Source organism: Catharus ustulatus, chromosome Z, assembly GCF_009819885.2.
Source record: "Catharus ustulatus isolate bCatUst1 chromosome Z, bCatUst1.pri.v2, whole genome shotgun sequence".
NCBI classification, from domain to species: domain Eukaryota; kingdom Metazoa; phylum Chordata; class Aves; order Passeriformes; family Turdidae; genus Catharus; species Catharus ustulatus.
In genome coordinates this window covers 46,831,574-46,859,498 of record NC_046262.2, presented here as the reverse complement: position 1 = coordinate 46,859,498, position 27,925 = coordinate 46,831,574, and the positions used below count along the sequence as shown (strand labels likewise).

General features: G+C 44.1%; 1 protein-coding gene across 5 annotated transcripts in view; it reads left to right on the top strand.

Annotated features, from left to right (window-relative positions):
• MCTP1 (multiple C2 and transmembrane domain containing 1) overlaps nt 1-27,925 on the top strand; it is a 238,027-nt gene that overhangs the window by 49,459 nt on the left and 160,643 nt on the right. For 4 of the 5 annotated variants that reach the window (XM_033084913.2, XM_033084915.2, XM_033084917.2 and 1 more), the window contains exons 2-4: nt 18,332-18,446; nt 24,373-24,515; nt 27,174-27,253. In XM_033084913.2, the coding sequence (XP_032940804.1) occupies nt 18,332-18,446; nt 24,373-24,515; nt 27,174-27,253 (338 nt within the window). Of the gene's footprint in view, nt 1-10,869; nt 11,006-18,331; nt 18,447-24,372; nt 24,516-27,173; nt 27,254-27,925 lie in introns of those variants that run through there. The other variant, XM_033084914.2, reaches the window with a different exon arrangement.

Here is a 27,925-nt window from a genome sequence, read left to right as displayed (position 1 = left end):
CTCCCAACACAAGACAGGAAAATTAACAAGCCCGGATGACAAAAAACTTTTTCACCGGTGTAGGAGGGTGACAAACTCAGGAAAATCTCTCCTGTGGGTAGTGTCAGTCTCCGGCGCTGGGATGACTGCTGCAGTTCTCAGTTTGCAGGGTCCCGGTGTTCCTCGGTGATCCAAGTCCGGTCCAAACAGGTTCAGAAAGTATACAGAAAGGAAAAGGGGAAAAGAACAAATAACAGTCCACAGAAAGAGATTGGACTGCCTAACTAATAAACAAAAACAAACTAAAGCTAGCAAAAGCAAGCAAAAGCAGCAGCAGCAGCAGCAGCAGCAGCAGCAGCAGCAGCAGCAGCAGCAGCAGCAGCAGCAGCAGCAGCAGCAGCAGCAGCAGCAAGCCCGAGCCAGCAGAGCAAGCCTCCTAAGCACAGACATGGGGGAGGGGAGCCAACTGATAAGAAGACTAAACAAACTTTCGCTTAAACAGGACACACGATTGGGGATACAAGCCACCATAACATCACCCCAGGACAGTGGTAAATGTCAGAGGTGATTCCAGGATGACTCTTCAGAGTTTAGTACATGTGTACTGATCACAGGAAAAATTGTATGGAATTAAAAATAAGGGTAATTTCAGTATATTAAGTTTTAAAATTATTCCACCAGTATTGAATTGCCATAAATGCTATCTTTTGCTAAATTAAAAAACAAACAAACAAAAATTTACATATAAGTTGATGTTTCTAGTTGACAAAACTTACTGATTTATGGAGTACTACTTATCAGTTATCCCCAAAAGTTTAAAGCACTGTGTCTTAAAATTAATAGTGGAGTCTCAAACACAATGCAGTCTAAATCAAATAGCAAACAGGTCAGTATCAAAAGCAGTCATCTTTATTGAAAAACCAAGGTAAATTTTTGAGTTAAAAACTGTTTAGAAGAGAATGAATATGCTGTCATTAGGCAGAGAGAAGCCAGAGGTATTGATCAAGATATAGGGAAATTTGCTTTAGCAAGTTAACATCAATTATTCACAAGATGTGTCATAGTTTTGGTGCCATTATTTCTAGTTAACTCTTGTCACTGATGATTTTTCTTACCAGTCTATCTCTTGGAATGAATTGAAGGAAGGAAAGAAGGAGGGCTGGTTTGGTGATATTTTCTACCTGTGGCTGTGCAGCCTAAAAGATTGCTCTGCTGCACACAGAGCAGCCCTGGTGCTGATAAATTTGTCTGTGATGAGAAGAAGAGTACACCAGCACCTACAATCTCTGCATTCTGTGAAACTGAAAAAAAAAAAAAATTCTATCCCATTAAACCATTCTTGAGTTGAAAGAAATAGTACATATCTTTTTAATATTTAATGTAGTGTGCTTGTATACTTCTAATCAAACATTGCAGTGTTAAAATTGCTTTTTCTAATCAGCTAAAAACTATTTTCCTCTTACCGTACCAATGCTAGCAAGACCTATCTCATTGATTCCATATTAATTTAGAATGTTAAATCAGGAAGTAACATTGTGAAGCTCTTGAGATGGTATTTTTCATTTGAATGATGCAGCAAACTTTGGGAAACTGAATGCTATTCATGAGGATAGTTTTCTGAAGAAAAATAACACCACCGGCATGTAAGTGGAACAACTGAAATAAATTGTTCCAATCTTTCAGTTGAATATACAATGTTTTACTCAAATGAATAGATTGAGGTGTATTTAAACAGTTTGTTGTTTCTTGACATTAATAATGATTTTTTCAGGTGATTGTTTCTGAAGTGAAGTATTCTGCCTGAAATGTGCACGTGGATTCTGCAGAAATGTTTTTATTTTGTGAACTTCAGCAGAAAATGTACTTTTAATCACACCTTCTCAGTGTCACACAATCATTATATGCTGTTTACAGTAATTTCACAAATACAAGCCGCACTGTTTTGACCAAAATTTTGCTCCCATACCGGGAATGCGGCTAATATTCAGGTGCAGCCAATATGTGAATAATTTTCTGACATTTTCAACCCTGGGAGTGCAAACCAAGTCAGTGCAAACTGCAAAGTCGAGCTCCTGCCAGTAAAACCCTGTATTTACGCGGTTGTTACAAATTGATACTCTGTTGCGCGGCGGGTGGAGCTGCTCCGTGCAGGCAGCACAGGGGGTGGGGAAGGCGGGGTAGCTCTCTCCTGCTGGCCCCGCAGCTCGAGGGAAGGCGGGGGGCTCCGTGCTGCTGGCCCCACATCTTGGGGGGCTCCTGCCCCCGCATGCCACCGCCGCAGGAGCAGGCAGGCTTCATTCCCGCCTCCCATTGCCACCGCAGGTGCTGGTGGGCTCTGTGCCTCCCCTGCCACCACGGGGCAGCGCCGGGCCAGGGCGAGCGAGCCCAGCGGTGGCTGCAGCTGGCCCTGAGCGGCCCCGCCGAGCGCCAGCGCCAAGCTGGACCACCCAGCCCTGTCGGCAGCCCCGAGCCCTCATGGCCTGAGCTGAGCCAGTAAACCCTGCCCTGCCACGATTCTGTTAGTATTTGGCAACTTTGTTGCATGCGGGTCCTCGCTGCGAACGACAGAATGGCTTATACTCAGGTGCGGCTTATTTATGGACAAAGAACGAAATATTTGCCAACACCTGGCAATGCGGCTTATACTCAGTGCCGCTTGTATTCGTGAAATTACTGTAATTGTTTTCCAGAGCAGCAGTCAGGGAGATTGCAAATACTACTATTCCTTTTGTGAACCATCTCACAGCAATAATTTGAGCGCTCTGCCTTTCATCTGCAAAGTAAGGGAGAATTGCTATGCTGCTTCCAGTGGTCAAATATGAGGCCCAGAGGGATTAAATGAGATGGGTATGTGCAGTATCTAGTATGTGAAACCACAAAAGCTATGCAGATCCTTCCAAAACCATAGCATCTTCCTGAGGAGAGTGATTCTGATACAAGTTTTGTTTTCTTTCAGGATGATTTTTTTAAAAATCATGGTTACTATTTTATTTATTTTTTTTTTTTTGCTTTGAAGTGAATGCCAGAAGGATATTTAACACCACCGTTTTAAAATTATAAACATATATAAAATTGCAAAAATATGTGAGACTGACCAAGATTATTGTACAGGTTCACTGCTATGCACTATGAGGCAATTAGTTCTACCAAATCCTTCTTGTTTCCATCAAGATGCTGTTGAGGGAAGATTTGATGTTTCATTAGAGTCATTAGTGATGCTTATTACATCAGTTATTTAAATTTTTGAAATATGAACTACTGGAAGAAGTGGCTTGCCCATTTGGCTCTGATCTGCTGTGTGTTTTCTGAATCTATAAAGCTGAAATGTACAAGATACATAGAGATTTTAAGGAAAGACATTACACTTTTGATATTCAAAGTTTAAAGCTAAATTGAAGCAAGATTTATGTTACTTTCATTCTGAGTAGCTGCAGTTTGCAACAATAGTCAAATGATAGTTGTGCAAAGCTGTTGCTACCAGATGCAGGTGAGCAGTATTGCTGAATAGTTGGCAGTTCAGAAGGCTAACTCAGATTTGAAGATATCTTTATGAGACACAAAGCACTAGGGAAGTTAATCTTAGAAGTAGTTTAGTGTTTTACCGGTAATGATGCTGTTGCTGTATTTACTTTAAAATTAACTCAAAATAATTAAAATACCATGTTCTGATAGACTTCCTAAAATGTAAAATACAACTTTGTTATAGGATTTAAATAAAAAACTACTTCTGGATAGCCCAGATCACGTAAAATGTGTTTATATGTATTTATAGAAATAATTAGGATAAAGAATATGGAAAATTAAGGTAGAAATATTTTAAGGTTGCTTTCTCTTGGGAAAACATGGATAATTTCAGATCAATACAATGACTGGAGATTTTTGTTTTCAAGTGAATGATGTGTGTGATATTTATGTTGACTTCAGGTATTTATCTCATTTTGGGATGGAGATAGCTAATTGTTCAAAGATCATCTTTGGTTAGGATATGACACATCTCTCTGGTTCCTAATTGAATTATCTTTCATCTACCATGTTTGATATCACTTGCTGTGTAATTCTGCACTCTTCAGGCAAGTCGGAGAATTTTTTTGTGTGTGATAGTACAAGTTTTTCTAGAGGTGACGGAAAGGCTAGCTGCCAAAAATTAGAATAACGCTGCGTCTGTTTGAGACTTAGTCTTTGGAAAAACAGGAAAAAGGAAATTCAGATATGATTTTAAAGCCTAACAATTAAATAATTTTAGGAAATTGGAGTCTGGCTTTTTGGTGGGAAAAAATTACATTTTTTTGTATTTTCAGTCTTACTTTCATCCCCTTAGAGATTGCTTCTATTTCACCTTTTATTTTGTGAAGGCATCATGTGTTCGTGAGTGCACGTGTGCTTGCAAAAATGTACTCAGGCAAACCATGTAAGTTTCAGTAATCTTCTAAAAACCAAAATGGCATAGAACTGTTCAGTTTTTTTCCTTGTCATGGAAACTGAATAATTGTGTAGTAATTCTTCTGAAAGTCAGATCTAATTTGTTTCATGATGACTTGAATTTGTTATGCTTTTTTCATTTTTGGAAAAGATCATATTTGGGATTTTTGAGAGTGCAGGTAACTTGCTTTCTACAAGTGCATGTAGAAGGCAGCTTCATGTTTGCTGAGTCATACGCAGTAAGCATGATGTGCCTTTGAAAGTAATGGGTTTCTTCACAGAGAAAGAATAAAACGTGCAAAGAACATTTACAACTTTTGTGAGCACTGCAGCATAAATTTTGAAAAATTCAGGGTTTAAGTGTGTCTTGGTATCTTGGACATGCTCTTCTCTTAAGGGGTGGAGAGGATGATAGTTCTGAATGCCAACTGTAGCGCTACCATATCAGGGCAACCAGAAGTGCAAGGCAGAACAATGCATCAAGGAAAGGCAGCTAACATCAGGATATATTTTATTTACTGTGACATGAGGTTTGCAGGGAGTTCTGGAGACAGACCAGTCAAACCTCTTGCTCTAAGAGCAATTGCTTGGGACAATGTCAGAGCAGGTTTCAGGTGTCCTCAGGAACACTCCCTGGGCAACCTATTCCAGTGTTTGGACGAGGTAAAGTGGTTCATTATTGGTACCAAAATTGGCTAGATAGAAACACATTTTTTTCTAACACAATTTTGAGTATTAAAATTCAGGCATTCATCCTCTGAGTGACCAGTAGGCTGCTGGTCATTCAGAGGATCCTTCCTGTAATCAAGTGCCCCTAACGTCAGGTAAACAGAGAATTTATCATAATACATGTTCATTAGCTATCCCCCCTTACTCAATGTATGTGTATTACTTTATTTTACATAGTCATTCCCCTTAAGTCAAAGTCCTTATATGGTCCTTCTCAGGTCTTCTTTGGTAGTCTTCAGTGACCAGTGTCCTTTTTAGGAGGCTTTTCCTCAACCCCAGCTTTTGAGTTAGCGCACTATTGTTGTTTTCTGCAACTTCTGCTTTGTCAGGCTTGTAGAACTAAGCTGGCATCCTGCTAGCATTTTGCACAACTCCTGTTTGCCTAAGTTACATCCTTTATTTCTCCAAGTCTGTGCTGTTCTGTGTGACTGTCCTTATGAGAGTAAAAAATGCTGTTCTGTTCTACTGTTCTTGTCAAGTCTCCCTTTTTCTTGAGACTAAATTCTTTAAGGGAACTAGTCTATTAATATCTGTATTCCATTTTATAGTGTATGAATTAAAACAGCTGAATCACGATGCAAGCTAAAACACACACACCAGTTATTATGGTGACAATTACAAACAGGGTTTGTCCAAGTCCAACTGGGTAACCATGAAGTAAGTTTGATCCAGACTTCTTCAGATCCCCCAGAGGAGTCATCTTGAGCTATGTGTTGTCAAATTTGTGGTTTTTTCCAGATTTCTTGGACATCTGTAGACACTCTACCACTTTGACCAATATATACAGAGCAACTGGTGTTAGTGACAGTGCATACTTCTCTTAGTGATGCCAAGAGGTCTAGTACCATTTGTATTTGTAAAGTGACTTGTGACAAGCTGTTAACTTCTTTCTGCAATGCAGAAATGACATCTATTTTATGATTTTCTATATATATTTTTATGGTAGCAAAAAAGTCCACTATTGTCTTTCCTAATTCACTTACTCTTAGCCAGGGTAAAAACCACCCTACAAAACTATAAAATTTAGTTGGTTGCTCAGTTCTGGCATTTAAGGTTCATTTTGTACTCATAGTCCTGAGGGCACCTGGTCTTTATAAATTATTGTTTTGTTAGGGACTAAGACTTCGAAAATATAAATGTCTTTCCAGTGTAGAGACAATACTTCCATGGGCTTTATTCCCACATATCCAATACCAATCACCCTGTTCCATGTGGTACCGGCCAAGGATGATTTACTTTGCCCAGTATTAAGTGTTTGAGTGCATTGTGTGTTCTGAATTCATCAATACAATCTATTGTCCTGTTCCTCTGAGGGGGTTACATCTTTGCGTATGTGTACAATCACAAGCAGTATTGGTGGGTACTTGCACACTGACTGGTTTTTTTTATTTCTTGGTAAAAGGAAGTGTTCACTCAGTATTGATTTCTCCTGGAACTCGAATTGACATAAATATTTACTGGTTTCATCAAAAACTGTTACACAATCCCATAGAAACAGGTTGAAGCAATATACTCCTAAGGATGAAAAGAAGTGCAAAAGTAAGAAAATTACAGTAATTTCACAATTATAAGCTGCACTGAGTATAAGCCACACTTCCGGGTGTTGGCAGCTTTTCATTCTTTGTCCATACATAAGCCACACCTGATTATAAGCTGCACATTACAATACAGAGTGTGATATAAGGTATCTATTCTATCACAATCTGTTGAAGGTGGGGGCGGTGATCCTTATCTCAACGACAGATATTCGGCTAATGGGCCATCCATTGAAACCAGGCGGGGCATTGTTCTTTATCTTTTCACAACCAATCCTACCTCCAGGGAGTAATTTTCTGCTAATGGCCCATTGAGTCCCACTGTGGGACTGATAAAATTACTTCATCCCATTGGAAGTTGCTCCAGCCAGGTGGAAGAGCCCAACATTTCTTACCAAGATAAAAACAGAGGTTTTGGGACACTAAGGGAGCCCCTTTCTCCACTGGACTCCAGAGGAATACTGGATTTCTCCACATCACCTTCTACAGGAGCACTGCTTTGACTGAGTCACATCTGTCACTGCAGGAGGATGCAGCCACCATTTAATGGGACTGCTACCAACACCCTGCCTGACGGGTGTCAGGTTGTACACTGACTTTGTCAGGGTTTGGAGTTTGTTTCTTTGTAGTACTGTATTTCTATTTTAATTTCCCTAGTAAAGAACCGTTATTCCTAATTCCCATATCTTTACCTGAAAGCCCCTTGATTTCAAATTCATAGTAATTTGGAGGCAGGGGATTTGCATTCTCCATTTCAAAGAGAAGTTCCTGCCTTTCTCAGCAGACACCTGTCCTTCAAACTGAAACAACAACTTTTTGTTCTTTGTCCATATATAAGCCGCACCTGATTATAAGCCGCACTTTGGGTGCGAACCAAAATTTTAGTCAAAATGGTGCAACTTATAATCGTGAAATTACTTCCTTTGGGCCTCAAAAAACTTAGAGTCTGAATTCCTGCACTAGCATTTCGTTATTTGTAGGTGACCCCTTGTGTTTGTAAGAAACAACTGATAACCCCAGAAGGATTTGGCATGATCTCAGTAGTTGCTTTTCACAGAAGAGAACATAAGAGAGTTACTAATTTGTGATAAAAAAAGGGAGGATAATGACATGGGAGAAAGGTGGAGAGGGCAATGTGTAGCAGAACTATTAAGGAAGCTACAGTTTCTTCCTTGAAGAATAGGTTTATAAGTTTAGTGGAGAAATAGAAAATTTGGCATTACTTTCTTTTTTGTACTATCTTAGGCTCTGCAAGTAGTGCTGCAGAAGTAAAATTTTATAATATATTTAAATGAATAAATGTCAGCAAACACTTTCGCTGCAAAATGAGGATATGGAGGCAGATGGGAAGAGGAGCAACTTGATAGAAGCTCTTCTGTTGGCTTTTTTTTTGCTGCCATACAGTCTTTGTCTCTCTTTCGCAGCTTTTACAGCTGTGGAACCTGTGAGCATACCAGTGTTGTAACCCAATACCCTACTGCTTTAAGAATGGTACATCCCTTTAACCCTGTAACCCCTACAAGACCAATGGATTGACCCCTGCGATGGGATTGGCCTGAAGCCAAGGCTGACCCCTCCCCTTTCCTGACCCATAGAAAACCCTGAGCCCACGTGTGGACTCACTCTCTTTATCCCCATCTCCCACTCTGACCACATGGAAGCCTAAGAATAAAGCAGAATACCAACCCTGGGAGATAGAGCCTCTAATATCTTTCTGTTTTACATGAAAGAGCATCCAAGGCCAGCTCTGCAGGTATTTGGGGAGCAGGCCAGGCCACAGGGTGCTGTTTCAGGTGGCGCCCGGAACGTGGTCTTTTTTTAATTAAAATCCACGTGAGAGGCTGTGCCCTTAGAGGGTTAAAAAGCCGACGGGAAGCCCAACTACCCTGCGGGCGAAACTTGCTTTCTAGCAGGTCTAGCTTAAGGGGGCGAAACCGGTAAACCATTCAGTAACAGGGTGGTCGGTTTCAGGAACAGTTACAAAGTACAGTTCTTCAGCTCCTCGGTACTTCGCACAGAGTGGAAGTATAAATTTTCCTCCGTGGGGAGGGGGATTTTGAGGTGCTTCCTCTGTAACATCGAGGTACGGGGGGCTGGGCTGCACAGCCCTGGGGGTTTTGGAGCTGTATGCAGCCGGAGACGCTGGTGCGGGTAGCAAGGCCGCCTTGAAACAGTTTCTGCCGTGTGTACAGTATCACGCCAGACAGCTGATTTCAAAGAGAGGCGCTGTTTTTGCTGCAGCCTGTGATTCTCTGTGGGGGGAGGTGCCAGTTTAGCCGGCAACTAGCAGTCTTCTCTTACTATGTTTTAACTGTGCTTTGTAGTGAGATATTAGAGTAAATTGCTGTGAAAAATATGGGTACACAGCAATCTACTTTGCAACAGAGCGTGGCTTCACAAATTAGAGAACTTTTAAAAATTGCAAATGTGATTATTACTAACAGAGAACTTGATAGGTTTGCTAGGTGGCTGTCTGTAGAAAAATCAGATCTTAATTTGGCAGATATGAATTCGGTTTTATTTTGGAATGAAATTGTAGATTTATTAACTTTAAAAGTCGAAAATGGGAAAAAAAAAGCCTTAATGTTCATCCCAATATTTTTGCAAATTAGAAAACTGTTACTTCAAACAGGAAATAACAGGCAGCCACAGCAAACTGCTTCAGAGACAACCAGTTCTTGTATCTGTCCCTCTGCATGTGTTATCCCCTCTTCACCTAAGAAATCTGACTCCTCTATCTCTCTAACTCATGCTGACAGCCACATGTCTTTTACTACTGAGGCTGAAGGCAAAACCCAAAATGGCTCCAGCCACATGGCATTAAACTCTTCTTCTTCCCATAATACTCCTTCTCCCTTGATAACACCCTCAGACCTCTCTCCAAACTCATCCTCGCCTCTGGGTATTCAGGACTGTTCTCCCTCTACCCGAGCTTTGCCATCCCCTCCCCCAAGCTATCAGGCTAGCACAGAGGGGGGTGGGGGTGGGTGTGGAAGAACTGGTTCTACAGGTTTTACACAACCTCCCTCTGAGATAAGGCCCTCGGCACCGCCCATCGCTCAGGACACTGTCTCTGTGGAGGCACATTATCAACAGATAACACAGCCCAGAATACAGCCCATCCCTAAAACCCTCGATCTGGAAACTCAGATACTGTCTGTGGCTCCTGTCATTTATATGGGTAAGAGAAATGGCAGGAGAACATATCAGCCACTACCATACCAAGATAAAAAGGAAATTTGTAAGATTCAAAGAGAATTTGGCAGACACAGTGAAATGTTTAAAGGATTTTTAAGAGCAACATTTAGTTCTCATGAGATGGTACCTAATGATATTAAGGATTTATTCAGATGTTTACTTTCAGCTTCGGAATTCGAATTGTGGGAAAGTATTTGGAAAAGATCTTTAAGAGTACTTTTGCAGGAACTACAACAAAGCCCAGAAAGTGCAAAAGATGAGGATGATAATGATATTACACAGGAACACCTAACAGGAGAGGGACAATTTGAAAACCCTGATAAACAGGCACGTTTATTAACTAAATTTGTTTTGGATAAGATCTCTCTAGCAGCAGAAAAAGCTTTCCATCAATTACCTACTGCTGAAGTTACAGGTAGTTATGTTAATATTAAACAGTTTCCTTCAGAAAGTTTCCTGCAGTTCCTGGATCGCCTCCGTGCACAGGTGGAGAGACAAGTCTCGGACCCAAAGGTGCAGGCAGAGCTACTAAAGGAGATGGCTCAGAAAAACGCTAATGAAGCATGTCGCAGGGTCATACTTAGTCTTCCCTCGACCCACCACCTAGCTTAGCACAGATGATAGAAGCCTGCACCAGAAAAGCAGAACTGTTCAGTGCACCAGAGAGGAATCCAGGACCAGCACACTCACGATCTGCAACAGCTATGACACCAGGACCAAGGAAGCAACCGGTACCTCTACAGCAGCTGCAGCACATCACCTGCTTCCAGTGCAAGAAAACAGGACACTATGCAAGGGACTGCCCACACAGCCAGAAACAGAAGAAGACCAACAAACAAAAAAACTAGGTGTACAGCGCGTACCCACCATAAATACCATAACGCGCAAAGATATAAATACTGCGGGTTCCACACGGGAAAAAACCTCTCTCTTTAAAACTAAGGGGGAGGACGGGACAAATGGTGTGGGGGTTAATGATAGCATTAATGTTAAATATTCAATTGGCAAGGGTTGGACGCCTTTTGGTCGTCTCAATCTTAAGACCACTAAAGGTGTTTGTTTTATGTCAACAGAGTGGACAACAATTACAGTGGACCTGTCAAGCACTTCACTGGACCTGACGCTGTTGCATTTGGAACTGCGCTGTGAGTATTTAGTTATGGGGGACACAGCACACACACCCTTGGAGATGGAATTACAGTAGTTTCACGAATACAAGCCACACGGATTATAAGCCGCACTTCCGGTGCCTCGACAATGTTGCTGTCTTTGTCAATAGATAAGCCGCACCCTGAATATTAGCCACACTTTCGTTCGTCGCGAGAATCCATACGCAGCTTTCACAAATTGGCCAATTAGTAACAGGATCACGGCATAGCGGGGTTTACTGGCTCGGGGCGGGGCCAGGCAGGCTCGGCCCGCTCATGGTTGCCGACGGGGCCGGGTGGCCCGGCTCAGCGCCACGGCTTGGCGGGGCTGACCGAGTGGTGCTGCCGTCGCCGCCGCCGCCGCTGCCAGGCTCGCTGGCCCCCCTCACCCGTCAGCACCACCCCGCGCTGTGTTCGCTCGCCCTGCCGGCAGGGCTGCCGCCGCCGGGCTCGCCGGCCGCCCCGTGCTGTGTTCGCTCGCCCGGCCGGCGGGCTGCCGCCGCCGGGCTCGCCAGCCGCCCCGCGCCACGTTCGCTCGCCCGGCCGGCAGGGCTGCCGCCACCGCCAGGCTCGCCGGCCGCCCCCTCCCGTCTGCACCGCCGCCGCGTTTCCTCGCCCTGGCCAGCACTGCAGGCCCCCGCACTGCCGGGCTCCCCAACACTGCTGGCCCCGATTCTGCTGGGCTTCCCCCGCTGCCAGGCAGCCCCACCCGCCGGGCTTCCTGCTTCTGCCATGCTCCCCTGCACTGCTAGCCCCAGTTCTCCCGGGCTCCCCCGCCCTGCTGGCCCGGGCTCTGCCGCCCCCCTGCCCCGCCCTGCTGGCTCAGGCTCTGCCGCCCGCCCCCCACACTGCTGGCCCCGCCTCTGCCAGGCTTTCCCACCTCTGCCGGGGCCGGCCGGGCTCCAACTTGGCTTGGGGCTGCCGCGGGCTCTCACTTCCGTGTTGGCAGCTTTTAGAATTTTGTTAATGTATTAGCCGCCCCGGAATATTGGCCGCACTTCCGGGTTTCCACCAAACTTTTGGTCAAATTGGTGCGGCTTGTATTCGTGAAATTACTGTACTTCCATTATCCAAGAAGGAAAATGTCTCAGGTTTCGTTCTCTTAGCACGCTGCTCACAACCACCTTATTACCTGAACGAGGGGCAAATCCTCGCCAGGCCATCCCTGTTCCAAAGGAAATCACAGCAGAAGGAAAATCACCTGAAGTCTATTGGGCAGAGGTGGTGGGTGAGGAAAAACCCTCTGTGGCATGCAATCTGACCCATGGTTCAGACCATCTCCATGTGGAGGGGGTGCTGGACACAGGGGCAGATGTGACGATCATACCCGAAAGGATATGGCCGTCACAATGGGAATTACAACCCGTGGCAGGCAAAATCCAAGGTATAGGAGGAATCAAATTGGCTAAAATATCAAAAAGCATCGTGCAAATTGAGGGGCCAGATGGAAAAATAGCTAGTGTCCATCTATTTGTTACAGACTATAAGTGCCCCCTGTGGGGAAGAGATACCATGTCTCAGTGGGGAATGAAAATGGTAATTCCCAAAAGTTCTCAGGATTTTTAAAGGCGGCCACTGAGGAGCGCCCTGCCCACAAATTGACATGGTTAGATGATTCTCCAATCTGGACAGCTCACTGGTCGATGAGTAAAGAAAAACTTAAGGCGCTGGAGGAGCTTGTAGCAGAACAATTGGCAAAAGGACACATAGAAGAAACTACAAGTCCTTGGAATTCCCCGGTATTTGTAATTAAGAAACCAGGGAAAGACAAATGGAGATTGTTACATGATCTCCGGGAAATAAACAAAATTATAGCAGACATGGGATCACTTCAACCAGGGATGCCCTCTCCAACGATGCTCCCTCAAAATTGGAAATTGGCAGTTTTAGATATTAAGGACTGTTTCTTTCAAATCCCTTTACACCCAGCAGATGCTCCACGGTTTGCCTTCTCTGTTCCTACCATCAACAGAGAAGCCCCAATGAAGCTCTACCACTGGAAAGTGCTCCCTCAAGAAATGAAGTGTAGTCCTTTCATATGCCAGTGGTATGTGGCCTCATTGCTGTCTCCAGTGCGTGCTCAGAGAAAGGAAGCTATCATCCTACATTATGTAGATGACTTGCTTGTGTGTGCCCCCGATGACTCTATACTCCAACACACGCTTGACCTAGTGGTTAAGGTTTTAACCTCTGCTGGATTTCAATTGCAGGAGGATAAAGTCCAAAGGATGCCACCTTGGAAGTACCTGGGCCTGGAAATCACTGCAAGGACCATTGTTCCTCAGAAATTGGACATTAATTGTAACCCAAAGACCTTAGCAGATCTCCATTCCTTGTGTGGGTCTTTGAATTGGGTTAGGCCCTGGCTAGGCCTCACTAATGAGGACCTAGAGCCCCTTTTCAATTTATTGAAGGGGGAGAGAGAGCTGATTTCTCCCAGGGAACTGACACCAGAGGCAAAAGCTGCAATCGAAAAGGTACAGAAAGCTCTGGCAGAGAGGTAGGCTCATCGCTACAAGCCTGAACTGCCTTTCAAATTCATAATTCTGGGAAAACTGCCACACTTACACGGTTTGATATTCCAGTGGATCGAGGGGCAGAGAGATTCGCTCTTAATCATAGAGTGGGTCTTCCTCTCCCACCAAAGATCCAAAACCATCACAAAGCCACAAGAACTCATAGCTCAGCTGATTCGTAAGGCAAGGATGAGACTGTATGAGCTGGCAGGTTGTGACTTCACATGTATCCACCTTCCAGTCAAACTCTCCGAGGAGGGAAGGAACTCTCCTGAGAGGCTGACAAAGGAGATGTTCGAGCACTTGCGCCAGAGCAATGCCAGTCTCCAGTTGTCTCTGGACAGCTACAGTGGACAAATATCAGTCCATGCCCCATCTCACAAGCTGTTCAATGAGGAATTCCACCTCATTCCTCGTGAGAAGAGGAGTCGGAGACCACTCAAAGCTCTCACAGTGTTCACAGATGCTTCTGGGGCTTCCCACAAGTTGGTGATGACTTGGAGAAATCCTCAGACTCAGCATTGGGAAGCTGATGTTGAGTTTGTGGAGGGTTCGCCTCAGGTAGCTGAACTGGCTGCAGTGGTAAGAGCTTTTGAGAAGTTCTCAGAGCCAATCAACTTGGTAACAGACTCAGCTTATGTAGCGGGAGTAGTGTCCAGGGCGGAGCAGGCAGTGCTCAAAGAGGTTGACAATGAGCAGCTTTTCAGGTTGCTGTCAAAACTAATCCATCTAATTTCTCATAGAGAACATCCGTTCTATGTGATGCATGTGAGGTCACACACCGATTTGCCAGGTGAGATCGCAGAAGGGAATCGTCAGGCAGACTCCCTTGCCACCCCAGCTGAACAAGCACGCCTCCCAGACATCTTCTAACAGGCAAAGCTGAGCCACCAGCAATACCATCAGAATGTGCCAGGTCTGATCCGTCCGTTCAAGCTAACACGGAGTCAGGCTCAAGCCATTGTGGCCACCTGTCCCAGCTGCCAGCTCCAGGCCATGCCATCGCTAGGTGCAGGGGTTAACCCCCGAGGCCTTGGCAGCTGTGAGGTGTGGCAGACAGACATCACACACATTCCCAGTTTTGATCGCCTCAAATATGTTCATGTAAGCATTGACACATATTCAGGTGCAGTTTATGCCTCTGCCCACACAGGAGAAAGAGCTGTGCATGCCAAACAACACCTAGTGCAAGCTTTTTCAGTATTGGGGATCCCTAAGGAAATCAAAACAGATAATGACCCAGTGTATGTGTCCAAGGAGTTCCTGGAATTTGTCCAGCAGTGGGGAGTGGAACATAAGACAGGCATCCCCCACTCCCCCACAGGCCAAGCTGTGATTGAGCGTGCACATCAGACGCTCAAGCATGTTCTGGCTAGACAGAGTAGTTCAACTGTGTGGATGTCTCCACAGCAGAAGCTGTGTAAAGCCCTGTTCACTATCAATTTCTTGAACTGTTCATTTGAAAACATGAATCCTCCTGTGGTTCGTCATTTTAACAGTGACAAACAGTTCAAGCTGTCTGAGCATCCACCAGTTTGGATTAGGGATCCAGAAACCTGGGAAACCAAAGGTCCCTATGAGCTTGTTACCTGGGGACGTGGTTATGCGTGCGTATCCACTCCCTCAGGCCCTCGGTGGATTCCCCAGAAATGGGTGAAGCCTTATGTCCCTAAACAGCCAGCTCCAGCTGAAGAGGAAGAGAAGCAAGTCGCAGTTGCTTTGAAAAGAAGACGCCGTCGGAGAGGAGAGAGAGCTGACACAGAAGACGACCTCCCGGCAGACTCAGAGACTTTTAACATGTTTTAAAATGTTTGTTTTCTTTTTAGAGAATACCTCCCTTCCACTCAACTCGTGATGAACCCCATCCAAGTTGTCATCCTGTTAACACTAAATAGTCAGGCAGCTGCATGGATCGTCCCTCAGCCGCGTCAAAACGTCTGGGTGACCCTGGCAAAGACACTCCAACAGGAAAACATATGCCTGTCCTCTGCAGCAGCAGAAAATCCTATGTCCACCTGCCTGGTAGGAGTTCCCTTGGAAGCTGGAGAATATTCAGCCAGCTTTGCAATGGAGATGCACAATGAAATTCCCGGGATACACACAATTTCAGTATACAAAACTAAAAGGCAGCAAACAGAAGAGAACCCTATGGAGGAACTGCTGCCCAATTTGCCAAAAGCAGCTCAGGAACCTCAGGAATTAGAGCTGTTAGGTTCCTATCCGGCACAATACTGCATTCAGCTTGTAATTTATCCAAAACCTTCTGACACCAAAGAATTCCACAATGTAATACAATATAGAGAGGAATTCACGGCCAAAAAGTGGTGCGGGGTTCTAAGTAACCTTGCAGCAAACTCCCCATCTCTCACAAGTCCCAAAAGCCTCCCTAAGGGGTTGTTCTTGATTTGTGGAGATCAGGCATGGGCAGGAATTCCCTCTAAGCTTTTAGGAGGACCATGTACCTTTGGGCGGTTGTCCCTGTTGGCACCCAATGAAACCTTAATTAAAGATTGGACTCATAAAAACAAATCAGTAAATAAAATCCAAAAGAGAAGTGCGAACAATGTGGACAAAGATTGTGACTCTGAAATTTTCCATTGGGCCAAATCCAAAAGAGTTGCTGTATCCCTGTTTCTTCCATGGGCAGCAGCAGCCAAGTCTCTGGGTGAATTGGGCCACCTAGAGCGTTGGGTAGTCAAACAGGCAAATTTGACATCCACTACCATCAGCTCCCTCCTAGAAGACGAACAAATTACCAGGCAGGCCACACTCCAAAATCGTGCTGCCATAGATTTTCTCCTGCTGCTACATGGACATGAGTGCCAGGAATTTGAAGGACTTTGCTGCATGAACCTGACCTCGAAAGCTCCTAACATCCATGCTGCCCTCCGAGACATGAAAACCTTGATCAGACAAGTGAAGCAAGAATCTGAAGACTGGTTCAACGAACTGTTCAAGGGCTGGGGATTCACGGGGTGGTGGACTTCAATAGTCAAAACTATTTTGTTACTCTTTGTTATTCTTTTCCTTGTAATACTGGCATTTGGAATCATTCGTCACTTGGCTCTCAAGGCCATTAGTGGTCTCATGCCCTCTGTCGCCATGGTAAATCACATGGTAAAACCCTGAAACAATCTAAAGCCCCTACTAACCCCAAGTGGTGGGAAAGATCTTAAGTTGTATCCAGAATAACTTTCTCTCTTCTTTTAAACAAAAAAAGGGTGAGATGTTGTAACCCAATACCCTACTGCTTTAAGAATGGTACATCCCTTTAACCCTGTAACCCCTACAAGACCAATGGATTGACCCCTGCGATGGGATTGGCCTGAAGCCAAGGCTGACCCCTCCCCTTTCCTGACCCATAGAAAACCCTGAGCCCACGTGTGGACTCACTCTCTTTATCCCCATCTCCCGCTCTGACCACATGGAAGCCTAAGAATAAAGCAGAATACCAACCCTGGGAGATAGAGCCTCTAATATCTTTCTGTTTTACATGAAAGAGCATCCAAGGCCAGCTCTGCAGGTATTTGGGGAGCAGGCCAGGCCACAGGGTGCTGTTTCATACCAGTGTGCATTTTGGCCAGCTTTTTATATGTGGCAGCAAAGGTTAATTCACTTGGGCTTGAAATTATGATTCTAAATAACACGAATAAACCAGATATTGAAATACCTTTCAATAAAAAAAGAAGAAAGGGCTTAGTAGGAAAAAAAAGATACAACTTGTTTCTTGTTGAAATGGTGTGGCACTTGGTGCATGTTCTGAGATATTTCTATCATGCAATTTTTTTTCTTGCAGAGGACCCACAATCACATAATAAAATATTAATTGCACTGCTCTTAAAAGATTCAGTCCCTAGCATAAGCACATGAAAATATAGTGTTCAAAGTGTGTAACAGATGAAGTCCTCATATCTACTGCAAATGTATAATTGCTTTAGTTTTTGTAGCCTTAAAATTAAATGTGGTGTTTCAAGCACGTGCTGTAATTGGATTCTAGTTACAGAGAGATGTGTTAAAAACTATTTTGCAAAAGCTTATATATACTAAGAAATATACTCTGTCTTTTGGAGAGAAATGTGTTTATTGTTCATGCTTTCCAAAGGTCAGGAGAGTTCCTTGCTTTCTGACTTCCTTTATTGTATTTTTTTAGGACACATTGTATGCAAATAACTAATCTAAGAATATTTACCTAGCATACAGAACTACAGATGCATTTGATGTCTTTACTATTATTTCCCTGCCACACCTTCCCCCAAAACTCTGTGGAAAAAAACCCTTATAACTTGCAAAGTACTGCAGTACAGCACAAAATTTTAGTAAATGTATGTTTATTCAGTGCATACATTATACTATTGAATCAACACAGGATTTGAGGATACTGGTAATGACTAGTCAAAATAATACTGTAAGGTTTATCTTCATGCTTTTCTTACTTACTTTGCTTTAGTGGGCCAGGACTAGATATGAATGTAATTTAAATTGCAGGTCTTAAAATCAAGTAGTTTGGGTTGAAAGGGACCTTAAAGACTATCAATTTCCCACCCCTTTGTATCAAAAAATTTTTTTTCAACCAGTTTTGTTTTTTGGTTGATTTGCGGGTTTTTGGTATATATGTGTATTTTTAAGGAATCTTTGTAATTGTTACACTGATGAAACAGGGCATATTCCTTGATGTTGGGTAGTTGGGTAGTGGGGGAGTGGGATGACGCCTTTTTTCTTAGTTCAGTAGGATGATGTTATGTACATATGCCTTACATGAAACTTTTAGTAACATTAGCTATTGCATTTTTGGTTTTTTCCTCCCCAGAGAACAAATTCATTTGGAACTAGTAATGCAGATTTCCCCCCTGGGGACCCCGGAATGTACCAGTTGGACATTACTCTAAGAAGAGGACAGAATCTCGCTGCACGGGACCGTGGAGGTAAGTGAGCTGGTAAACACTGCCTTCATGATTGGGAAGTTGCACGTTCATTGGGTAAATTTATATGTGTGTATTAAAATTAAAATGCCCTGGGAAACATAACTAGTGACTGGCCACCAGCTGAATGCAGCCAGTCACTAGCATGAGGCTGTTCACCCCAATGCTCTGTTCTTAACCCAGTGAAGAATGCACTTACCCAAACCATGGACTGCCAGTATCTCCAGGAGAATGCTGTGGGAGACAGTATCAAAGGCTCTGCTGTAGTCCAGGTACACAACATCCACAGTCTTTCCATCATCCACCAGGCAGGTCACTTGGTCATTAAATGAGATCAGGTTGGTCACACAGGACTTGACTTTCTTAAACCACTGTTGTCTGGGCCCGATCCCTTGATGGTCCTGTATGCTATATGATCACATTCAATAGAATCTGGTTCGTAACTTTCCTAGGCACCGAGGTCAGGCTGACAGCTCTGTAGTTCCCTGGATCAACTTTCCAGCCCCTCTTATGGATGGGTAGCATGTCAGCTAATCCCCAGTGGTCTGGCACCTAATGATAAATAAGTAATGGAGAGCAGATTGACAAGGTCTTCCACCAACTCCCTCACTACTCTTGGGTAAATCCCATCTGGTCCCATAGTCTTGTGACTGTCCAAATGGCTTCACAAATCACTAATTCCTTTTGCATTATATGCTCACCCACCCCTGTCTACCAGCTCAAGGGCTTGTTTCCCTGAGAATAACTGGTCTTACTCTTACAGACTAAGGCAAAAGAAGGCATTTAGTACCTCATCCACTGTCATCCTTGGTGACAGTGTTGCCCCTGCATTCAGAAAAGTATGGAGGTTTCACTTGACCCTCCTTTTGTTGTTAATATATTTATAAAAACACTTTTTATTTTCTTTCACAGCAGTGGTCAGATTGACTTGTAGCAGAGTTTTTTTTTTCATATTTTTTCCTTTACATGACCTAATGACATCCTTCTACTCTTCCTTAGTTACCTGCCCTTTCTTCCAATGGTCATATACCCCCTTTTTCCCCCCTAAGTTCCAGCAAAACTTCCTGTTGATGAAGCTTCCCTGACAGCTCATCTCTCAGCACATAGAGAAATTCTGCATCTGTAAGATTTTTTTCTTAAGCTATGTCCAACCTTCCTGGCCCCCTTTACTTCCCAGCATACTTGCTGAACCAATTCCAGAACAGACTAAAGTGTACCCTCCAGAGGTCCAAAGCAGAGGTTTTGTTGACCCATTCCTTGCTTTACCAAGAATTAAAAACTCTATCATTATGCCCAGGATGGGCATTCTGGCCACCACACCTCTCACCAATCTCTTGTCTATTTGCAAATAGCAACTCTAGTGAAATCTCAGTCCTGGTAGGCTCCCTTGCCAGCTGTGACAGGAAATTCCACACACTCCAGGAATCTCCTAGGCTGCCTCCTCTCTGCTGTGCTGAGTTTCCAGCAGACATCCAGCCAGTTAAAATTTGCCACAAGAGCAAGAACTGGTAATTGTGCAATGTCAACCTGCCACCTATACCTATAAAATACTTCATCCACCTCTTCATCGTGGTCTAGTGGTCTGTAAGAGACTCTCACCAGGATGTCTCCCTTGTCCTTTCCTACAAGCACTCAAACTTATTATCACTATCCTTGAGCTGTAACGCTCCTTATTATACATCTGAAACACATCTTCATATACAGAGCCTTCCTATCATCTCTACTTTTCCTGGTCTGACCCTTCTGAAGAGCTTCTAAACATCCACTGCAGCACCCCAGTCAAACAAGTAATCCTACCATGTTTCTGTAATGATGGCTTGTGTCACAGCTTTTCTACTGCAGAATGGCCTCCAGTTCCTGCTGTTTGCTATCCCTACTGGGGTCATCTGCTTTGGCTGTGTTACTAATTTTGACCCTGATGCTGACGGGCTTCCCCCGGGCTCATCTTTAGTGATCTGTCTTATCCCATTTTCCCTTCAAACCTAGTTTACAGCCCTCTCAATCAATCCTTCCAACTCACAGGCTAGAATCATTTTTCCTCTTTTTAGATGTTCCAAGGCTGCTGCCAAAGACTGACTTTTTCCTCTCTTGTCTTTGAACTCAGTGCCATTCCCACCTTAATCACGCAGAAGTTCCTGACACAATCAAGGGATCCTTCATTGCCAAATTGTCTATGTGAAGGTCAAGTCTTAAGAGAATTCCTGAGGTAGAGTGGTTCCCAAGGAGCAGGAGTGTGGGCACACCATTGACACAACGTCCATATCAAAAATACTCTTCACATTACATATAATTAATTTAAATATTTGATCTTTGACTTCAGAATCATCACTACTACTTGAATAACCAAGGAACAGGTTAGTTGTGCTAGACAAAACATTTTTATGCCACTGAAATTCTGCCCCAGGAATTGCATGTAAAATTGACTATAACACACAAGATGATTTTTTTGAAACAGGGAGACATTAACTTAAGGTAAAGAGTACTGACATCTTTTGGCTGGATGAAATAATGCAAAGAATGACACTCATAGCCCTTCTAATTTATGTTTAGAAGAGCATGTTGCAATTTTAAGAAAAGCAGCTTCTTTTGGATGTATTTCTCAGTGGATACAAACACAAACTTCTAACATGGGCTGGTCTCTTGAAAAGCCTTAAAAGTTAAAGGAAAAAGAAAAGAAATCTCATCTTGTAATTTTGCTGCTGTTAATGAAGATGGAGTTTTTACTCAAGCTAGCTTACTGCTTATTTTAAGATAGTCTTTGATCAGTTTGTCTCACCTGCACTCCTGGATGACTGGAAGTCTGCACCCACCGAAGACTCCTCCTCTCACAGGTGGTTCAGTCCTTGTAATACTTCCTCATATCCCATTCATGTGGCATTCATATGCCATATTTAACACTTTCTTCATACCCGTCAGGGTTGTTTTTCTGATCACACTTAATTGTTATTACTCAGTTGTTTCAAGAGACTTTGTCCAGTGCTCTCTGGTGACTGTTGCAGGAGGCATGTTGAGAACTTGGTGGACAGACTTAGGAGTTAATTTTCTTATTGTGAGTGCTGTAGGAAGAGAAAAGCCTGGACACAGTAAAGTCATTGAAGACTTACACTAGTGTTGTGCCTTTTCAAAGGCACAACATGATTAGGCTAGTATTTTACAGGAGTAATTTTAACTTTATTATCTAATTTTTGTTGTTGCATTAAGAGAAAATATTAGTCCTAATAAGGACATAATTCTGTTGACTGAAACCAATACTGCTAGTATTTCATGTGTGACTTTGAGAATGGATTGCAAACAACAGAAAGTGATGTAAGCACCCATTTGATGTTAATGGATTCAATTAACTGAGTATTGACACCCTGGAAAGTAATAGATTGAGACAAAAAATACTACTTTTCATCTGATGCTGTTTTGAATTTTACTATCTGTAGGAATTAGACGAGTTCTGTTTAAAGTACAGTAATTTCATGACTATAAGGCGCACCCTTTTGACTAAAATTTTCCCCTGAACCCGGAAGTGCGCCTTATAGTCCGGTGTGCCTTATCTGATGTACAAAGTTGTGACATTTGCCACCCTGGAAGTGAGAGCTGCAATGGGGGGGCGGTGCTGCGGGAGTGCCAAGTCGCAAGTGGGGGCGAGAGCGGGTGGCCGCAGCCGGCAGGAGCCACGCGGGGAGGGAGGGAGCTGCTACCAACTTCGACCCGGGCACGGGGGAGTGAAGAACCGCTGGGCGCTGCTGGGCACAAGGGGAGTGAAGAGCCACCGGGGGCCGCCGGCCGCAGGGGGAGCGAAGAGCCGCCAGGCACCCCTGGCCGTGGGGAGAGCGAAGAGCCGCTGGCCGCAGCAGGAGCGAAGAGCTGCCGGGCACCACCCACTTCATGCCGCCGTCGCTCTGTGCACCGCTCCGAGCGGTGCCGGCTCCGTAGCGCAGCAGGCGCCGCCTGCTCCGTAGCATGGCCACTCCGAGCGGCGCCAGCTCCGTAGTGCAGCGAGCACTGCCTGCTCCGTAACACAGCCGCTCTGAGTGGTGCCGGCTCTGTAGTGCGGTGAGGGCCGCCAGCTCCGTAGCGTGGCCGCTCTGAGTGCCACCTGCTCTGTAGCGCAGCCACTCTGAGCGGCATCGGCTCCGTACCACAGCACACACTACCCACTCCGTAGCGCGGTTGCTCCGAGCGACGCCTGCTCCGTGCCGCTGCGAGCGCCATCTGCTCCGTGCCACCACTGCTCCGAGTGGCGCCTGCTCTGAGCCTCGCCTCACCAGCCAGCGTCGGGGTCGGGCGGGACTGCCAGGGCCCACACACAGGGAGGGCACTTGGGACTGCGTTTAAAGTCTACAGTAATTTCACGAATACAAGCCACAGCAATTTGATAAAAATTTTGGTGGAAACCCGGAAGTGCGGCCAATATTTGGGGGCGGCTAATATATGAACAATATTCTAAAAGCTGCCAACACGGAAGTGAGAGCCTGTGGCAGCCCCAAGCCAAACTGGAGCCCGGCCGGCCCCGGCAGAGGTGGGAAAGCCTGGCAGAGGCGGGGCCAGCAGTACGGGGGGCAGGCAGCAGAGCCTGAGCCAACAGGGCGGGGCAGGGGGGGCGGCAGAGCCCGGGCTAGCATGGCGGGGGAGCCTGGCAGAAGCAGGGCTGGCAGTGCACGGGAGCCAGACTGCATAGGGGAGGATAGCAGAAGCAGGAAACCCGGGGGGCAGGGCTGCCCGACGGCGGGGGAGCCCAGCAGAAGCGGGTCTGGCAGTGCACGGGAGTCAGACTGCATAGGGGAGGATAGCAGAAGCAGGAAGCCCGGTGGGCAGGGCTGCCTGGCGGCGGAGGAGCCCAGCAGAAGCGGGGCTGGCAGTGCACAGGAACCAGACTGCATAGGGGAGGATAGCAGAAGCAGGAAGCCCGGCGGCAGGGAGAAACCCGGTAGAAGCAGGGCTGGCAGTGCACGGGAGCCAAACTGCATAGGGGAGGATAGGAGAAGCAGGAAACCCGGCAGCAGGGATAAGCCCGGTAGAAGCAGGACTGGCAGTGCACGGGAACCAGACTGCATAGGGGAGGATAGCAGAAGCAGGAAGCCCGGCGGGCAGGGCTGCCCGGCGGCGGGAAGAAGCCCGGTAGAAGCGGGGCTAGCAGTCTAGCAGTCCACTGGAGCCCAGGAGAACCGGGGCCAGCAGTGCCGGTCAGGGCGAGCGAACGCAGCAGCGGTGATGCAGACGGGAGCTGGGAGCCAGGGAGCCTGGCGGCGGCGGCGGCAGCAGCACCGCCCGCAGGGCGAGCAAACGCGGCAGCGGCAGTGCAGACGGGAGCAGGGAGCCTGGCAGCGGCGGCGGCAGCAGCACCGCTCGACCGGCCCCGCCGAGCCGTAGCACCGAGCTGGACCATCTGCCCCTGTCGGCAACCATGAGCGGGCCGAGCCTGCCTGGCCCCGCCCCGAGCCAGTAAACCCCGCTATGCCGCGATCCTGTTACTAATTGGCAAATTTGTGAAAGCTGCGCACGGATTCTCGCTACGAACGAAAGTGCGGCTAATATTGGGTGCGGCTTATTTATTGACAAGGACAGCAACATTGTCAACGCACCGGAAGTGCGGCTTATACTCCGTACAGCTTATATTCATGAAACTACTGTACATCAATGTGTGAAAAATGTTTCCTATTTAAGCACATGCCAGTAAACTCCACGACCACGGGATTCCGTAGTAATCCGTTACTTTGTTGAGCGCGGCACGGATTTTCGTGGCAAAAAAAAAGTACACCCCATAGTTTGGTGCGCCTTATATGATCTACAAAGTTGGGAATTTTGTTGACTCCCGGGGGGTGAAGGGCACCCTTATAGTCCAGTGCGCCTTATGGTGGAATTACTGTAATTTAGTCTCCATTTCCTTACTGTATTACAAAGATTGAGTTTACAGTATATATATTTGTGTTTTTACCAGGAACAAGTGATCCATATGTCAAGTTCAAACTTGGAGGAAAAGAAGTGTTTAGAAGTAAAACAGTATACAAGAATCTTAATCCTGTGTGGGAAGAAAAAGTTTACGTTCTTATAGATAACCTAAGAGAACCATTGTACATAAAGGTAAGACACCAGTTTATGATACACCTCTATGTCTGATAAGTTACAACAGAAGTATTCAAATTCAAATTCAAATTTTGTGATTTTTATATACTGAAAAATTTATTGTGCAATAGTGCTACTAAAGACTGAAAATTATTTGAATTTTTTCTGTAGAATTATGATTCTTAAAAGTGTCAAATACAGGCATTTTTGTTTACTTCAGGTCATATTTTTTTAATGTTTCTTAGCAGAAGAGCAGAGAAAGTAAATTGTATTTCATGATCCATTTTATTTATGCAAAATCACTGCATAGTGATGACATAAAGCATAACCTGTCCCATTAAAAGCAATTCACTGCTGAGGTCAGTTTGAGAATTTATTGAGATGTGTGCTTGATTCTCCTAAGTTTTCTAATTTTGCTGTTTGTATGGAACACAGTCAGTTTGCGTCTATGTTTTATACCATTTTCTGCTCTTACAATTTTTACATTGTAGCTCTCATTAGTAAATCACAGCTGAGAATGATTTTGTCATATTAGAGGCACCAATTATTCTGAAATAAATGGATTCTTGAGTTGAGATGGAAAAGTGGCCAGCAATGTCCTGACTAATAAGCAGCAGAGCAACTAGTATTTCTTAGATGTCGCTATTGGAATGAAAACTTGAAAAACTGTGATGATTGTTTTAGACCTACAGAAGAGAAAGGTGCTTTTCTGGCTCCAGTAGTTTATGGTGATCTAAAAGTGTGATTCTTTGTTGTGTAAATCAAAGTAGATAAAGATTATGTTCCAAAAAATGTATTTTAAAAAACTGTAGTCCTAGGATTCAAAATAAAACATGCATACATTGAAAATACTTGAGAAAATATGAAAACTTGGCTTACCTATGTAATTCTCTTAGTTGATCTGTTTTAGATCAGTATCAGTCTTAATCTAAAATTCGTGACAGAATTTTTAACTGAAATGTCAAATGTTAGATTTTTTTTTAGTAGAGCAATGCCACTTAAACACCCTTTGAGTATTAATCAGTACTATGTTTCATGCTGCTCAGGTAAAGTACATTGTTACTAGAAAAGCTTAAAAGACAATAAGTATCCTCAAATGGCATTTTCCTGCCTTTATTGTTTTTAGTGACTCATAAGGAATGAACTGGTGAAAGAGAGGAAGATGCAAAGACTAGCAATGTAGCCACCTGTTGGAGTTGATTTATGCCAATACCTGGAGTGGGGTGTGTGTTTTTTTCCAGTAGAAGTGTGTCAAGTGATATAAGGTCTCTCATGGTTGCAGCCTGAACACACTGTGTGAAGTATTTTAGGCTTACAGCTCATACAGATATTTTAAGACACGACTGGATTTTACTAAGTCAGCTAAAAACACTTGGTATTTTTACCATGGTTATTTGTAGAGGAAGAGAGAGGGAGAAAACAATTTTGACTTTGTACCATGAACTGAGATTTCATTATTTGTTTTCTTTTGCCACTGGAATGACTAATAGATGTAGAAAATGCAAAGATGCATGCTCAGATAGATTCAATGCATGTGAGAGACTTGTGCTCACATACTTGCATCCAACCCATGAAATTGTGCAGCTGTGCTGTAGCCTTTGGGCCACAGGATTTCTATTACTGTTGTCTTAACCCCATCCATGTTAAGGTATTTGTAGATGATAAGCTGTTTTACTTCCTGGAAGGGTTTGCACAGCACAGTAGTTCAAGTACTTAGAGTTGAAGACCTTTAAACTAGTCCAGTCATATCTCAGTTAAATTTTCTCCTTTCTCCTTACGAGGAGTTCACAAGTCTCACTCTCACTTAGCCGAAGATATGTTCCAGTCCTTAGAAAACCTCATGTTTAAAAAAGCAATAATTTACCTTAAAAGTTGATAATATTTTCTCTTTTTTTGAATTTTTTTATTTGCTTTGCAACTTTTCTTTGTTGCTGTCCACCATTTTTGCTTATTTCCCTGCAATAGCTGCCCCAGATTATTTGCTTTATTTGGATTTAGGACGTCATAACCTAACTCAAATAATACATCTGATGTACTGGCCAGATTGCTGTCTGGATGTCAGTAAATTTATCAAGGTATTTTCTCTTTTAGGGAGCATATTAGGAGGCAGAGTCTTCATAGTAGAGTATTAATTGTCATTGTTTCTTTACACATATCTATTACATTTTAATCTTAGATTGTAATGTTTCTAACCTCTGATAGTTTTGTAACCTTCAAAATGTACAGTTATATGATCTCAAATACTGATGCAAGTGTTGCAATAAAAGCACTTTTCATAACCATATCCTGCCCTCCTGCTTCCATTTTGCAGGATTCGTAAGGGAATCAGTGTATAAGAAATCAGTAATTCTGCTTAATTTGTTGTTTTGATCTTCCTTCTCTCAATGCCTATGTTTATAAAAATATTTATTTTTTATAAAACTGCTATCGTTCACATAGACTGGTAGTAGTATACATCAATGTCTCTGGATGATGCAGTTTGACATATAAAGAAGGAGTTTCAAACTTGATTTTCTGACCAGAAAGTTTCAGGTTACTTTCAGGTATTTCTGATTCAACAAGTGAGAGACCTGAAGTCACAACTCTGGAAAAGGAATTTCAAGAATGATTCATAATCAGGAAAACTCTAAAGAAAAAAAGATTTCTAGCACTAAAACATGCTCTTGTGCATCATAGGTATTTGATTATGACTTTGGACTTCAAGATGACTTCATTGGTTCGGCATTTTTGGATCTCAATTCATTGGAATTAAATAGGTATGATACAAACAAGCCTATGGAATATTTTTGGATATGTGTGCTAATACCATGTTTGTGGAGTTGTAATTAAAACATGATGCTAGAAAATAATTACAGTAATTTCATGACTATAAGGTGCACCGGATTATAAGACGCACCTCTGGGAGTCGACAAATTTCCAAAATTTGTCCATATATAAGGTGCACTGTACTATAAGGCGCATTTTTGTTCTGCAGTAAGGATCTGCGCGCAACAAAGTAATGAATTAATAACAATCACGCCAGCCGTACAGTTTTGGGTTACAATACAGGATGTGATCAAATATCTATTTTACCACTCTCTGTTGTGACCAGTTGGGGCAGTGATCTTTATCTCTGTGGGAGGTACTCTGCTAATGGGCCATCCATTGAAACCAGTAGGGCATTGTTCTTTATCTTTGCACCCCCTGATCCTTCCTCCAGGGAGTTGTCTTCTGCTAATGGCCCATTGAGTCCCATTGTGTGACTGATAAAATTACTTGATCCCATTGAGAGTTGCTCCAGCCAGGGGGGAGAGCCCAACATTTCCTACCTAGATAAAAACAGAAATTCTGGGACACCAAGTCACCCTCTTTTCTCTGGATTCCATAGGAAAACCACACTTTTTTTCCATATCATCGCTGGACCTCCGTAGGGAGGCTGGACTCTTCTA